Raw genomic sequence first — 15179 nt, 5'->3', positions numbered from 1 at the left:
TTTTGGATGAGCACTGGGTGTTGTATGGAAACCAATTTGACAATAAACTTCATATATTGGAAAAAAAATAAAAAAATAAAATAAAATAAAATAAAATAAAATAAAATAAAATAAAATAAAATGCTTATATTAGTAAAGAAAAAAAAAAGAAAAAAAGAACAGTGCCTGCCTCATGTTGCTATAGGGATTACAGAAGTGAGTAGATGTAAGCACTGTGTAATTGTGACCCAGCTGGTTTGATCTGTAGATACATAAACCATTCACAAAAATAGGTAATTTTAGAGAACATCACTTCCAGCTTTTCTCTGAAAATCCCTTGTTTCTAAAATAATAGCAGGAAAGAGATGCACAGAAACTCAATAAAACATTTTTTCACAGTTAAAGGAAGCAATCTTTTCTTCTCTTTGTGAAATGGAAATCATGCTCTCTTTGGCATATTAGCTAGTGTATCTATAGCTGAGTTGAATAGAAATGCCACCTTCAAGCTCTCAGTTTATTTATAAACAAACTGATATATATATTTTTTCAAATTTATAAGAGATTGATAAGGATATATCACAATTCATTAGCTTTTAACTTTTCCTAATGAAATGTATTTTTCTTTGCATTTATTTTTCTCTTCTTAAATCCATATTTCTGGTGCTATATGATTATTTTTGTAGAAAAATACTATTCTCTTATTCAAATATCTTATTAAGGTAGAGGTACTGATTATAAATTAGCTTCAAAATATGGAAAGTGGGTTTTTTAGAATTAACTACAAAATCTCTTTTGCATAATTGAATGATTCACAGAATCTGAATCGTGGCTGCATATAACACTGAAAACTTTATATATAGCACAATAGAAAATTGAGATTTCACTTTTTTGTTGTTTTGATTATAAAATTAAGAACCATATATCCTAGCTTACCTAATGATAGTCACAGAGCTAGGTATTTTTATGAACTTCACACTAACCTTATATATACTCATCCATTTAAATTCAGGTATTTCATGACAGATAGGATATTTTCTTAAAAGGTTATTGAAATTGTTACAATATTGGGGCATTTGGGTAGCTCAGTCAGTTAAAGTGTCAAGCTTTAGCTTCTGTCATGATCTCATGGCTCATGAGTTTGAGCCCCATGTCTGCCTCTGTGCTGACAGCCCAGAGCCTGGAGCCTGCTTCAGATTCTGTGTCTCCCTCTCTGACCCTCTCCCACTCATGCTCCATCTCTCTCCCATTGTCTCTCTCTCTGTCTCTCTCACAAAAATACATAAACATTAAAAAAAATTTTAATTAAAAAATAAATTGTTACAATATTTAAAAACAAACAAAAAAACAAATTGAGCATTGAACATGCTAAATAAAATCAAAACGACTTTCAGTAAAAAACAACAGATTCTCTACCTTCAAGTCTGCTAGAGACAAACATTTTTAAATAGTTCCTTATTTTATTCTATTATGCCTTATTTGCTCATTGAAAAAAATGTCTTTGCTCTTTTGAGTTTTGTGAATTAGAGATACTAGTTATTGGTTCTCCACTGTGAAAGGTGAATCTTCTCATTAATTCTTTTTAGGTTTTCCCCTAGTTGCTTTATCTATAAAATTGAAATATAAGTAATAATAATGGCAAAAACAAATTGTTATACATACCACTAATGGAGTTATTCATTGTGGGTATTAGAAATATACTCAGGGTGGTTTAACACGAAAATGATTTAAGTTAGAGATTATTCAAAGAACATTACATGTAGGACCTATAGGAGCATTTAGAATCAGATCTGGAAAATAGGCACAAATGAGGGAGTCTAGACAGCAGATAAGGCAACATCATATATGAACACAATGTCAGTAGGGATGGGCATTGACACTAGATAACACTGAAGCAGTGTTGTCAGTAGTCCTTGAAAATTGGTATGGTTGTCCTAATTTTGCCACCTGCAAAACAAATGAGTTCTCCATTCCTGTTTATTTTTGTCACCAGCTTACATTCAAATTCCATGGTGGGTCCTGGATATATTAGCCCACTTTGGGTTGCATACCCACATTTTGGGATAACTGAGACTGGGAAAGATATATCTTGCATTTTCACCTTCTATTATGAGAAGTGGTCTCTAACTTTTATTAAAGAATCATTAAGTAGTTAATTATCCAGATGCAAAAGGAAGTTCAGAGGATGAATAGTGCAAATAAATGATAGACACATTCCACTACATCTTTCCTTAAATGATTTTGAAAAAAAAACATACCTTTTTACTTAGAAACTGTCGAAAGTAATTTGTGACTATGAAAATTAATTTAGTTTACAGTAATTGTTGAAGGATATCACTGAGAGGATGTGACTGTCTGTTGACCCTCGTGTGTTAACTGGACATTTGGAGGCTTCTTACACCCTCCTCTGTCCTTAGAATATACATGCCACCCACTATTCTCACACTGGGAGCTGTGTTAAGGACATAACCTTGAAGGAGGAAGGTACTATTGAGATTATCTGTACTGAATAAATGACTGACCCAAGTTATAGACTATAAATAAACTTGAGATTCTGGTGGGTGGATGCAGAAATCTATTGGTCTTGCGGCAGCCCAAGACAGGCCTTGTATGTAAGTTCCTTTTATTAATAAACTTACCACCTACCCATCTGAAGTGGTCTACTTCTTTTCTTCGGTCTCTTTTTGCCATCCATATATGGGGGCCAGTTTGCAGACCAGCAGTAACTTAATGAAACAAGAAGCTGAGATGGTCATAATTTTTGTTTTTGTTTTGTTTTTAAAGAATTGCATGCAGGACTCAAATGTGTATAATGGCCTGGTTTGAAGGAAAGTCAGTTTGGTTAACATTATACAGTCATATCAAACACAGTCATGTATGTGTTTAATTTAAGGAAATAATGTACATTTTGAATTCTCTTGGATTCATTGAAATGAAAGTAAAGCCACAGCTTTTCAGTCACAACAAAACAAAAAAAGAAAGAGTAAATATCTAGTTGATAGCATTAAGCAATGCAAATTTTTTGCAGACAAGTTGGGAGTCTCATATTTCTGAACTTAGTCTTAGATTTAGCTGCAAGTTGCATCAGTGACACATTTATAATGAAGTGATCCTTGGCTTGTTTCTAAATAATAACTGTGAGATTGAGGTAGATCAGTGCCTAAGTGAGGCCTGTGCAAATGTGTTGATCTTTACAGCACCTTCAGCTGCCTGTGTCCGAATGGATTTCAAGGTAGGCACACATGCTAAGCAAAACTGGGATAACTGAAGGTTAATTTGAGGTGGAAATAAGTCCTTATTTTTAGAAGATACAATTCATCTAATAGACATGCATATTAGTTTCTTTTTCCATGAGAATATTTGAATATATAATATCTACTTGGATTATTTTACTGCATCTTCACATAATCACAGAAACAGGTATGTGCAGTGTTGAGTGAATATTTTTTTGTCTTTGTAAGTCAACCAGTGTTTTTTTGAGATTTATCAACGCTAAGTCCATTACACTTATTTAAAACTTGTAACATTTCCTTGCATACCACATTCCATTCTGTTACTGGGGTAACTCTTACAGGGACCTTTGTCAATATTTATCACTTATTTTGATAAGAGCTGTTTAAGTTTTTAAATATTTATGTTCTTTTTATTTACCTTAGGGGAAACTCTAATAATAGACCTTTGTTTTTCAATATTAGAAGAAGTAGTAAGACTCTCAATATTTTATATGCAAGCAAATACTGTCAAACAAGCATGATTGCAAGCCAAAATGTTGTTCAAAATCTAGCTCTCCAAACCTCTTCCTAATTCTATTCTTATGTGACTGATTTAAAAGTAAAAACACTGCACAATCTTTAAGCAATGAGAAAGTCAAATTTGTTTTGAAAATCGTGAATGAAACAGCTATTTATTCTATTGAATTTGAGAAACTGGTTTTATGTGGTTGACTTTAAGAATGACCATATCCAGATAGTGTGGCCACTTATTAAAAACTTAACGTACTATTTATCATCAACAAAAACTCAAGATAATTTTTTAAAATTGTATGAGACAGAGCAAAAAGAAAGTCTTTTGGAGAGGTAAATTTTGGCATATTCCCAACTACAAGGAACAAACCAAGGTTTTTAAATGTGCTGTTTTTCTCTCACAAGGTTTTAAAAAGTGCTGTTTTTCTGTTGATTCATAAGGAGAATTACCAAATAAATATTTTAAGATTTAAACAAAGTATTTATTTACTCATACTATTATTTTTAATTTTCACTTTTTCCTCAGTTTAACCTTGATGTTCTAATGTCCTATTTTCACTTAATATTTTGTCAGTGATAATAATAATATAAATAGCTTTTCTATTTAGTTAGGTATGCTATTTCCTATTTAAATATCTATTCCATTAATTTTTCTCCAGCCCAGATTTATTTCACTATTTTAGAGAAAAACATTTAAGAATATTAGAAAGACTTCCATTCATCTAATTTGTGAACACCATGTGTTATGTGTCAATGCCAATTTTTCTAATCTTGTTCAAAATAGGAAAAAAAAAATAGCTATCAAAAGTCTTAAGAATCAGGGTGCCTGGGTGGCTCAGTCCATCCAGTGTGCAACTTCGGTTTTGGCTCAGGTCATGATCTCATGGTTCATGAGTTCAAGCCCTGGTCGGGCTCTCTGCTGTCAGCACAGAGCCCACTTTGGATCCTCTGTTCTCTCTCTCTCTCTGCCCATCCCCCAGGAGCCCATGTGCTCTCTCTCTCTCTCAAAAATAAATAAAGATTTAAAAAAAATTAAAAAAACAAAAAAGTCTTAAGAATCAATTCAGTGTCAGTTTAGGCTATGCTTTCAACACATTGCAAATCAACAAACAATCCAAGGACATAATATGAAAGGTCAGTTTTAGCAACACAAATTCTAAGTGAAACATTAAGGGAAAATCTGCACTATAGAGCTAGTTAAAAGGAAAGGTGAAGGGGTACCTGGCTGGCTCAGTCGGTGGAACATGTGACTGTTGATCTCAGGGTTGTGAGTTTGAGCCCTGCACTGGGTGTAGAGATTGCTTTAAAAAAGAAATAATAATGTTAAGGTTAGATATACAGTTAATGAATACTTCTGATTTGTTTTCCTTCCATATAGACCTGCTATGTGAAATTAATCAAAAGCAATGTGATTCATCACTCTGCCTCCATAACATTACATCTACAAAGTTCATGGATAAATTCAAATCCTTGTGTCCCTCTGGCTTTATTGGTTAGTAACATTTGACAACTGTGCCTTGTAGAGAACATTTAACCCTAGGGGACATACATAAGGATGGTATTGATTCGCTAGTATTTTTTTTTGTTTCTTTTTTTATTGCCCTTAGACTAACATTTGATTTGCATCCCAATAACTTGAAATATCTATTCCACCTCTAGACTCCAAAGCAGAAGATAAATTTTTCATATCTAAAGAGACTTTGAATACCTACCAATTCAGAGGAGATTAGTCTGCATTTAGTAATTCCAAGAGAAGTTGTTGCAGTTTGTAACAAGGTTTGTAAGGTGAAATGAATGGATTCTGACACTAATATATGTGGCATTCTTATCTGACAATTTTAGTTTCAGATTATCACCCCCAATGGATTAAAAGATTTGGGCAATTTTAAGAATTATAACCTGGCACCTGCTTGCCTTATTAAAACTTAAAATCTTTTAATTATTTTTTTCAAAGATTTAAGATGTGAAATAGATGCAGATATGAGTGCTTCATATCTGTGCAAGAAGGGAATCACCTGCATTGACCAACCTGGTAATTACTTTGGCCAGTGTGTGGCTCCATTTAAAGGTAATGAACACCAAGGGAAAAGGAAAAGCAAACATAATTAACTTTAAAAAGCATTTCTGTCTCTTATTTGAACTCATTTCAGTCTTCCGACATTATTAGTCCTTCTTTTTTTTAAAGTCAGCTTCTAAAGTGACCAACCAATTATCCCTTAGGCAGAAACTGGAGTGAAATGAGCTTTGTTTACATCCACTAAAACAGCCGAGTTTCTTATTTCTCTATTGGAAAGGCCACCGATACAACCAAATGATAAAGTGAAAAGTAACGACTGTAGTACCAGTCTATCATGTTTTAAGAATTTTTTCCTATTAAGTCAATTTCTCATGAAATTGTCAAGGTTAGTAATCCATTAATAGATACTTTTTATTTGGTTTAAACTTTCACAATATTTCTTTAGCTTTAGTAATGGAGTTATAATTATTTTCAAAAACTAAATAAATTTATGCTTTGCCTTATAAATTATAAATTATAAATTTTGTAAATTATTGTATATAGAAAGGAAACTAGTATATAGAAAGTAAATCACTGGATACTTCCTTGGACTTCAGTATCTTTTTGTAAGATACGGAATTTGAAAACTAAATTAGCCAGTGTTCTTTAGAGAAACAGAACCAATGGGAGAGCTATCTACCTACCTACCTATCTATCTATCTATTTATCTATCTATATGTATGCATTACAGCAATTCATTATGAGGAATTGGCTTATAAAATTAGGGAGGATGAAAAGTTTCATGATCCGTTGTCTGCAAGCCAGAGACCTAGGAGAGCCATTGGTTATAGTCTTGAATTAAAAGTTATAGTTTTGAATTAAAAGGCATGAGAACTAGGAAAACAGATGGTATAAATTCCAGTCCAAGGACAGAAGAAACCAATGCACCAGTTCAGCTGGTAGGCAGAAAAGGAGCAAGTCCTCCCTTTGTTTGGTTTTTGTGCTACTCAGGCCCTCAACAGATTGGATGCTGCCTAGCCAGTTTGGGAAGGGTAATCTGCTTTAGTGAGTCTACTGATTCAAATGCTGATATCACCAGGAAGCACCATCACAGATACACTGGAAAGAATGTTTAATCTGGGCAACCTGTGGTCTAGTCAAATTGACACACAAAAATAGCTATCACACTGTTCAACTAAATACAATTGGTTTAAATATTTTTAAATATTGTACCTAATTTTCTTAGTTCTTCCTATAATTATTAATGAACAAATATGCCTGCTGACAAATTTCAAATATTTTGTATCTGTATAAACTAAGTTATAGATTTCATTTTAAAAGTAAAAAGTTTGACCAGTACCTAGATCTTACTTTCTCAAACCATTTTCCAATAAAAGGATCTGTATCTCTTTAGAGATCTAGGTGATTCTAGGCATAAACACAGAAAGTACAAATGAGTGTGGAGAATCTTGTAATGCCGAAAAGCAATGAAGTACTTAAAAAACAAAAGTATGAGAGTGTGTCAAAGGGCCATATGAGCCAACCCAAGGGACTCCTGATGACCAAAACTAGAATAATTTGAGCAAGAAAATAAAGGAATAATGAGTTATTACCCAAAATATAGAATAAATATCCATGAGTCCCTACTGAGAAAAAAAATAAATGATTGATGAATAAATGAATGGGAATAATAGACACATCTTCTATACAGAATAATTCCAAATAATTTATGTAGATACTTTGCACTCAAGGAGATAGAACATAACTTCCTACCTCTTAAGTTTGGGCTGCAGGTAATGACCACCTTTCAAACTATATAGAGCAAGGAAGTGGGGGTTGGGAAGAGTTACTTTACAGTGGAGAAATCTGATAAACACTACCTCAGCCAAGTGATCAAAGTTAACATCAACAGTGCTAAGTCATGTTAATAACATAAACATTTGATATGAAGTAATGAGAATGACACTTTATCTTCGTTATTTTCGTTTTAAAAACACTTTACCCCAGTTTAATCATGATAAAATCATCAGACAAGTTTCAGTTCTACAAAACCCCTGACAGTACTCTTTAAACTGTCAAGGTCATCAAAAACAAGGAAAGTCTGTGCAAAAGATTTTTAGTTTGGTATAGTCACAATTATTTATTTTTGCTATTGCTGACCTTGCCAGAGGACACAGATACAAAAAACTTATACCTATTACTGATTTCTATGGGTTTGCCTGTTTTTCTTTTAGGAATTGTATGGTTTCAGGTCTTATGTTTAAGTCTTGAATTGATTTTGCATTTACTTTTGTATACCATGTAAGAAAGTAGTCCAGTTGTTTGCAGGTAACTTGTCAGTTTTCCTTAAGGAACTCATCAAATGAAAAGGCAGCCTACTGAATGGGAGAATGTATTTGCAAATGATATATCTGACAAGCAGTTAATAGCCAAAATATATAAAGAACTCATACAGATCAACACCAAAAAATCAAAAAGTGCAGTTAAAAAAGGGGCAGGAGACCTGAAAAGACACTTTTCCAAAGAAGACATACAGACACATGAAAAGATAGTATCACTAATCATCAGGGAAATGCAAATCAAAACCACAATGAGGTATCACTCACATCTGTTAGATTGCCTCATGTCAAGAAGAGAAGAAATAACAGGAGTCAGCAAGGATATGGAGAAAAGTGAGCCCTCGTGCACTGTTGGTGGGATTATAAATTGGTGCAGCCTCTCTGGAAAACAATATGGAAATTCCACAAAAAGTTAAAAATAAAACTACCATACAGTCCATCAATTCTACTTCTGGGTATTTATCCAAAGAAAATGAAAACACTAATGCAGAGATATACACACTCCTGTGTTCATTGAAACATTATTTAAATTAACTAAGATATGGAAACATAGGAAGTCTCCTTCCTAAATAAATGGATAAAGAAGTGGTATACAGGGGTGGGTGGGTGGCTCAGTAAGTTGAGCGTCCGTCTTGGGCTCAGGTCATGATCTCGCGGTCTGTGAGTTCAAGCCCCGCGTAGGGCTCTGTGTTGTCAGCTCGGAGCCTGGAGCCTGCTTCGGATTCTGTGTCTCCCTCTCTCTCTGCCCCTCCCCCACTCATGCTCTGTCTCTCTCTCTCTCTCTCTCTCTCTATCAAAAATAAAGAAACATTCAAAAAAATTTTTAAAAAGTGGTATACAGCATAGGGTATATAATATTACAGTAACTATAGGGTGACAGATGGTCACTACACTTATGGAGGTGAACATTTCATAGTGTATACAAATGTTGAATCACTATGTTGCATACCTGAAACTAATATAATATCATATGTCAACTATACTTCTATTAAAAAAAAAAAAGGAAAGTCTGAAAAATTTTCAAAGTCAAAGGAGCCTAAAGAAGCATGAGTACTAAATGTGGTATTGTGGATTGGATTCTGGAAAAGAAAAAGACATTAGTTTAAGAAATCCAAATAAAATTTGGACTTTGGTTAATAATGATGTACCATGTTGGCTAATGTGACAAATGTACCATACTAAGGTCAGTTATTAATAATAGTAGAAACTGGTTGCAGAGTGTACAATACCCTCTGAACTATCTTTGTGACTGTTCAGTAAATTTAAAACTATGCTAAACATTTAAAAAGTCACAAAATAAGTGACTGCAAATAAATAATTTCTGATTCAAATAATTTATAAAGAAAACAGAAAATATTTAAAACAAATAGTCATTTTAGTTAATCATATATGATTTCACCTTGTCATGTATTGTAATTCACTAAAAATAATGAAGGAAAGAATTCTTCAGTTAATAGCAGTGCCTTAAATTTGTAAAACATATTAAAATGTTCAAGGGATTTTAACACAAAGGCATAAATAAAACTTAAGCAAAAATGAAGTTAAACTATTATAAAATGAATGTTCCCAATAATGAATATAATAATTTTTCTCATAATAATGACATGTAATATAATTTATAATAGTACAAATATACTATACTGTCAAAAATACATTTTTCACAATTTTTATTTCACTTTATATTAGTATACATCCGTCTGCTAGAAAGTTTGCCTTGTTTTACAAAACCTAGCTTCTTGTCCCACTTTTTCCTTTGCTTTTGGCATAAGCTTAATTATCTTTCACATATTTGGGACCGTGTGAATGGTCAGAACCAATAGAAAATGGATGGAAGTTTTAATCTTGTACTCTGGTCCATAAAAATGTCCTAAAAGTCTTTTGTTCCCTTTATTCTTCTCCATTCTTGTTGGAAGTGAGATGTCTAAAAAATTGGAAGAAAGAAGGATCAGAAGATAGAAAAGCATAGGTCCCTAAATCCCCTGTAGAAAGATGTCCATGGGTCAGAAATATCCCCCTTATACTGAGTGCACAGAAAGCATAAAAATTTTTATTGTGGTAAGCCATTAAGATCAATAGTCTGTGTGTGTGTGTGTGTTTCAGCAACTAGCATTATTTATACTAAAAATTAGTGCTTTCATCCTCATAAACACTTCCTTCAAAATTTCACTGGAATTTTTAAATCCCATGAACGAATATATTTTTTGAAAAACATGTCTGTGTAATACAGTTATGAATAATTTCTATAGGAAATATACATATAGTTTTTTCTTTTTTTCTTTAAAAAAATTTTAATGTTCATTTATTTTTGAGAGAGAGGGAGAGAGAGAGAGAGAGAGAGAGAGAGAGAGAGAGAGAGCGCGCGCAAGTCGGGGAGGGGCAGAGAGAGAGGGAGACAATCTGAAGCAGGCTCCAGGCTTTGAGCTGTTAGCACAGAGCCCCACATGTGGCCCTAACTCACAAGCTTTGAGATAATGACCTGAGCCGAAGTCAGGCACTTAGACTGAGCCATCCAGGAGCCCCTAAAATTTCTTCTTTTTAAATTTGTAATTATTTATTCTCTGATTAAGTTTGTTAGCAATTTTGCAACCTGTTTCAAAAAGAAATAAAATATTATTAAGAAATAATGAAACTTTAGCAAAATGCATTGAAATTATAAGATTTAGTTGGAAAAAAATATTTAGTTGATTCATCAAGTCAGTGAGGTTACTTGTATTGAGTAGATGGTTTAAGAAACTATGCCCCCAGGTGGGAAAAGTCCAGTCCCCTCCCTATTTTGTAAATCTCACACTCATTCATTTTACTGTTGATGGCTTCAGCCGTAACTTCAAGAGTGTATGCACTCTTTGCCTATCACGCCTAAATTATTTATTGTTTGACCACTTCAGAAAACATTTACTCACCTTTGCTGTAGAAAATGCTCAAACAATAAGCTATTTTATAAACTATGTGTTGTAGCTTTCTGTTGGTATACTCCCAAGTGTTATTTATTGGTTCTTTTTTTGTACTAATATATATTTTGTTAAAGTAATGTACAAAATGTTGTCTTTTATAGGAAGGATATAATTCTGTTCTACTATCTCAGATTAATATGATTTTTTATTTTCGTAAAAATTGATGCCAGAAAAATAATATACATATTAAGAATTTATAAATTATAAGACCTTTTTTTTAAATTTAAAAAATATGTACAGTTTCTATTAACCAAATATGTGGATTTGTAAGATCGATGTCCTTTGAGTGTTTAAGAATATACCCTGGTTCAAACATTTTGCCATTTGCAGAAGTTATATTTCATTCCTAGTTATAACTTATTAAAACATATAGCAAAGAAAGGAATTTATCCAAAAAGTAGATTGTGATTATATAGTCTATTTATGGGGACAATAGATATAATTAGAAAAAATCTTTGTATAATTACTTCTGGAAAGCTGAACAATACAGTGTTTTTATTCATGTTATTTTCTAGCATTATAATTACAGATGTTCCTTAAAGAGTGCAAGTTTCACACATATTATTAATGCTATGTATCAATTTTGAAATCTATACAATCCTCTCTCTTTTTTTAAAGAAAACATAAAGATGGATAATAAAGTCATTAATACAACAATTCTTTTTTCATGAGGTGTTCATCCACTAGAGTTAGCTGGTGGTTAGTTTTTATTTAATCTAGGCTCCCTTCCAAGTTCTAGTCTTAGGAAGTTAACTTAGCAAGTAAACATCAAAAATGGATTTCCTTCAGACATAAAGGGCATTATTATTTTGTTTTCTGTTTACAGTGAACCAAAATTTTCTTCAGCAATGAACAGAGTATTTTAATAAATGCAAATGGGTTTTCACCTTCTCTAATAGAGGTAATTATGATTTCCATCAAGGGAACTTAATGCTTAGAGATCCTGGGTGGCTCAGTTGGTTAAGCGGCCAACTTCAAGTCACATCATGATCTCTCAGTTCATGGGTTTGAACTCCACATGGGGCTCTGTGCTGACAGCTCAGAGCCTGGAGCCTGCTTCAGATTCTGTCTCCCTCTCTCTCTGTCCCTCCCCTGCTCATGCTTTCTCTCCCTTTCTCTCTCTCAAAAATGAATAAACATTTAAAAAGTTTAAAGAAAACCTGGTATTTTCATATAAGAAAACAAGATATGGACTATATACATATTCTACATGTTTGGATACCACAGTTTTATATTTTAATTAAAGCAAGAAGATACAAGTCAGTCATTCACAATGAGCACTCTTCATTAACTAGTCTGTTGTCACAGCCTATCATTGCTTACTGGCACACCCTCTACTAAAACCCTCTATGCCCAACACTGCCAAAAAGAAATCAGTAATAATAATTTATCTTGTTGTGAAAAATGTACTAAGTATTGGTTTTTATGTTTCCGTGTATGGAATAACTAGGAATAAATAATTCCTCAAAGTGTTATCTTTTGCTCTGTGTATGTATACTTACTTGTCTTTCCTCCAGAATTAATTGCAATTGTGTATGAAGTCATGTTTTATAAATTCTAGTTATTACTCTTTGTTTAAAAAATATAATCAGTGCAAACTAATAATGTAGCCCTTACCCAATCAACAATTCTAAATTCTAGAAGTTATATCCTCGAAATATAATTCAAGTAAAGAAAAGCTGAAGCTGGCTAACTATAATGAAAATTGCTGCTGACAGACTCAGCCAGTGCACTTCTTACCAATAAAGCACTTAAACAGGCAGTCCATCTCAGAATTGGGAGTGTTTTCTAAGTAGCTGACAAAGACCACAACTCTCAAATTACCTATTACACATTAATGATACTTAGAGCTGTATTAAGTTAATGTAATTCTCTATAGGAAAGTATGATTGATGGGGTGCCTGGGTGGCTCAGTCAGTTAAGCGTCAGACTTCAGCTCAGGCCATCTCACCAATCCTGGGTTCGAGCCCACATTGGGCTCTGTGCCTGTGCTGACAACTCAGCGCCTGGAGCCTGCTTCGAATTCTGTGTCTCCCTCTCTCTCTGCCCCTTCCCCACTCACGCTCTGTGTGTCTCAAAAATAAAACATTAAAAAATTTTTTAATAAAAAAGAAAAGTATGATTGATAAATCCAAAATGTTAGGTGTATATATACTTGCAACTAACAAAACTGTTGATTGTATAATTCATAAAATGAACCATTTGCATATTGAATTTCATTAAATGAAGGAATCCTGGGAGAAAATAATGTTGCATATATCATTGTTAAAGCAATAGTCTGTATTTTTGTCATGTTTTGGTGGCAAAAATTAAGTTGTTAGCCTTTACTTCTAAAATATAAAAGTTTCCAATATCTAATACAAAGAGGACAGGGCTTTGATGTAAATTACTGTTTGGTTCTCAAGAAAATAAGTGCTTAAACTAATAAGAATGTCATTTTAATAAGGCTGCGTATGTACAAGTAGAATAGAAATATTGTTTGAGCAAATGTCTTATCTGCTGAAGCTTTAATGACACATGTCCCTAAATGTGTAGCAATTAAGATAAAAGAGCAGAAATGGTAATTAGCCATTAAACATGTTTGCAAAAGAAAGTAAACAAAGAAGAAAGAAAACTCAGCAAAATAAAAATGCCTAAGTGTGTTGAAAGCTAGAATAATAATGTTGTTTTCCGGATAGGACACTCCGTTATGGGAACTTGTAATTAGAAAGCAGATTTAAGTACATATTTTTAAGTGCTTGTGAAGTGAAAAAGACCAGAGTACAGATAATGGAGCAATAAGTTTTTCAGCCTTCACAGGCCATATCTCAGTCATTCTTGGTTGAAACTACAATGGGGAGCTACAGATGCTGTAATTAAATGCTCCAGTCTAGTCAGTCCACGGCTATACTAAACATTCTTGGAGACCAGAATATTTTGGCCGAAAAATGTCTTCAACTCAACTACAGATTGGTTGAGTATATTAACAAAAAGTTAACTTGATTTAAGTCTTTTAATGAAAGTAATATGGGAATTATTTTGCAGAGGTCAAATCAGACAAATTGTAAGGTACTGAGTTCATAATAAGAATACAATAAAAAATATTCATTTAATAGTTGATGTTGATGATTTAGTCTCCTATTTGTTCTCATAGCAATTTAAAACAGAGTACACGTTGGTTTGAAAACAAGTATCATGTTCAACTTCTTGGTGATTATATCATTACCTTTAGTCTGATAGAAATAATTAGATGCTGAGGTCATTTAGACAGCAAGAATATAGGGAACCTGAGTAGAGGATAATTATATTTCTTTGTACTATTTGTACATTAATTTCTTTCTCTATTTTTAGAATTCATCAGTATTTAATATCTTGGTCACATATTTATTTAATTGTATGATTTCAATTGTATTTCCTATTAATTTCTAATTAATTATATTTCTTATTTATCAGTTTGACATCCCCTACCTTATTTCTTTATAACCTGTAGACTACATTTGTATGGATAATTATATTTGATGATATTTCTATAAAAATAACATATCAAGTGAAAAAACTGCTGTCACTGACTGTAAGAATGAGCATATTATATGGAACATGCTATGGAGTTTAATCAACAAGATGTTGTAGAGATACTCCCATACTCCAAACCCATCTGGGTAACCCAGTATGTGCAATGATAGAATGACAGGTCTGGCAGAGTCAGAGAAATGCTTAGCTATAACATACATTTTATACCAATCAGTTTTGATTTACATTACCAAAGGGAAATAATGTACCCTTGACAATCTAACAATTAGGGAAAATTATAATTAAGTTGAAATTTTCAGAGGAGCAACTCTGTAAAATTGGAAAATGATGACACCAGTATTTTTTTTTAATTCTTAACTTCCTTGTTTCCTAGGGTATGACTCACCTTTAATTTCTGGTATTATCCAGCATGTTGTACTCAACTCCTTTACCTTTTACCTTTTCACTTTTCAAATGCTTTTAGGTTGATCAAATCTATCCACATGTTTCAATGACCTCTTTCCCAGCATGTGGAGAATGGACTTTTTCCTTCAAGTTGAAAGAACTACATGTTGCTAATTTCTAAACTACTGTGATAGCTAAGTACTATGAATATTCCAGGAATAAATTTAAAATAAAATAAAATAAAATAAAATAAAATAAAATAAAATAAAATAAAATAAAA

At 32.7% G+C, this 15179-nt stretch overlaps 1 protein-coding gene across 1 annotated transcript in view; it reads left to right on the top strand.

Annotated features, from left to right (window-relative positions):
* EYS (eyes shut homolog) overlaps positions 1–15179 on the top strand; it is a 1624793-nt gene that overhangs the window by 381175 nt on the left and 1228439 nt on the right. Inside the window, 1 exon segment of the mRNA XM_049653864.1 lies at positions 5681–5787. Coding sequence (XP_049509821.1) covers positions 5681–5787 — 107 coding nt within the window.

The sequence above is a fragment of the Panthera uncia genome (assembly GCF_023721935.1).
Source record: "Panthera uncia isolate 11264 chromosome B2 unlocalized genomic scaffold, Puncia_PCG_1.0 HiC_scaffold_24, whole genome shotgun sequence".
Classification (NCBI taxonomy): domain Eukaryota; kingdom Metazoa; phylum Chordata; class Mammalia; order Carnivora; family Felidae; genus Panthera; species Panthera uncia.
The sequence above is the reverse complement of the archived record's forward strand: the minus strand, read 5'-3'. Positions and strand labels throughout refer to the sequence as shown.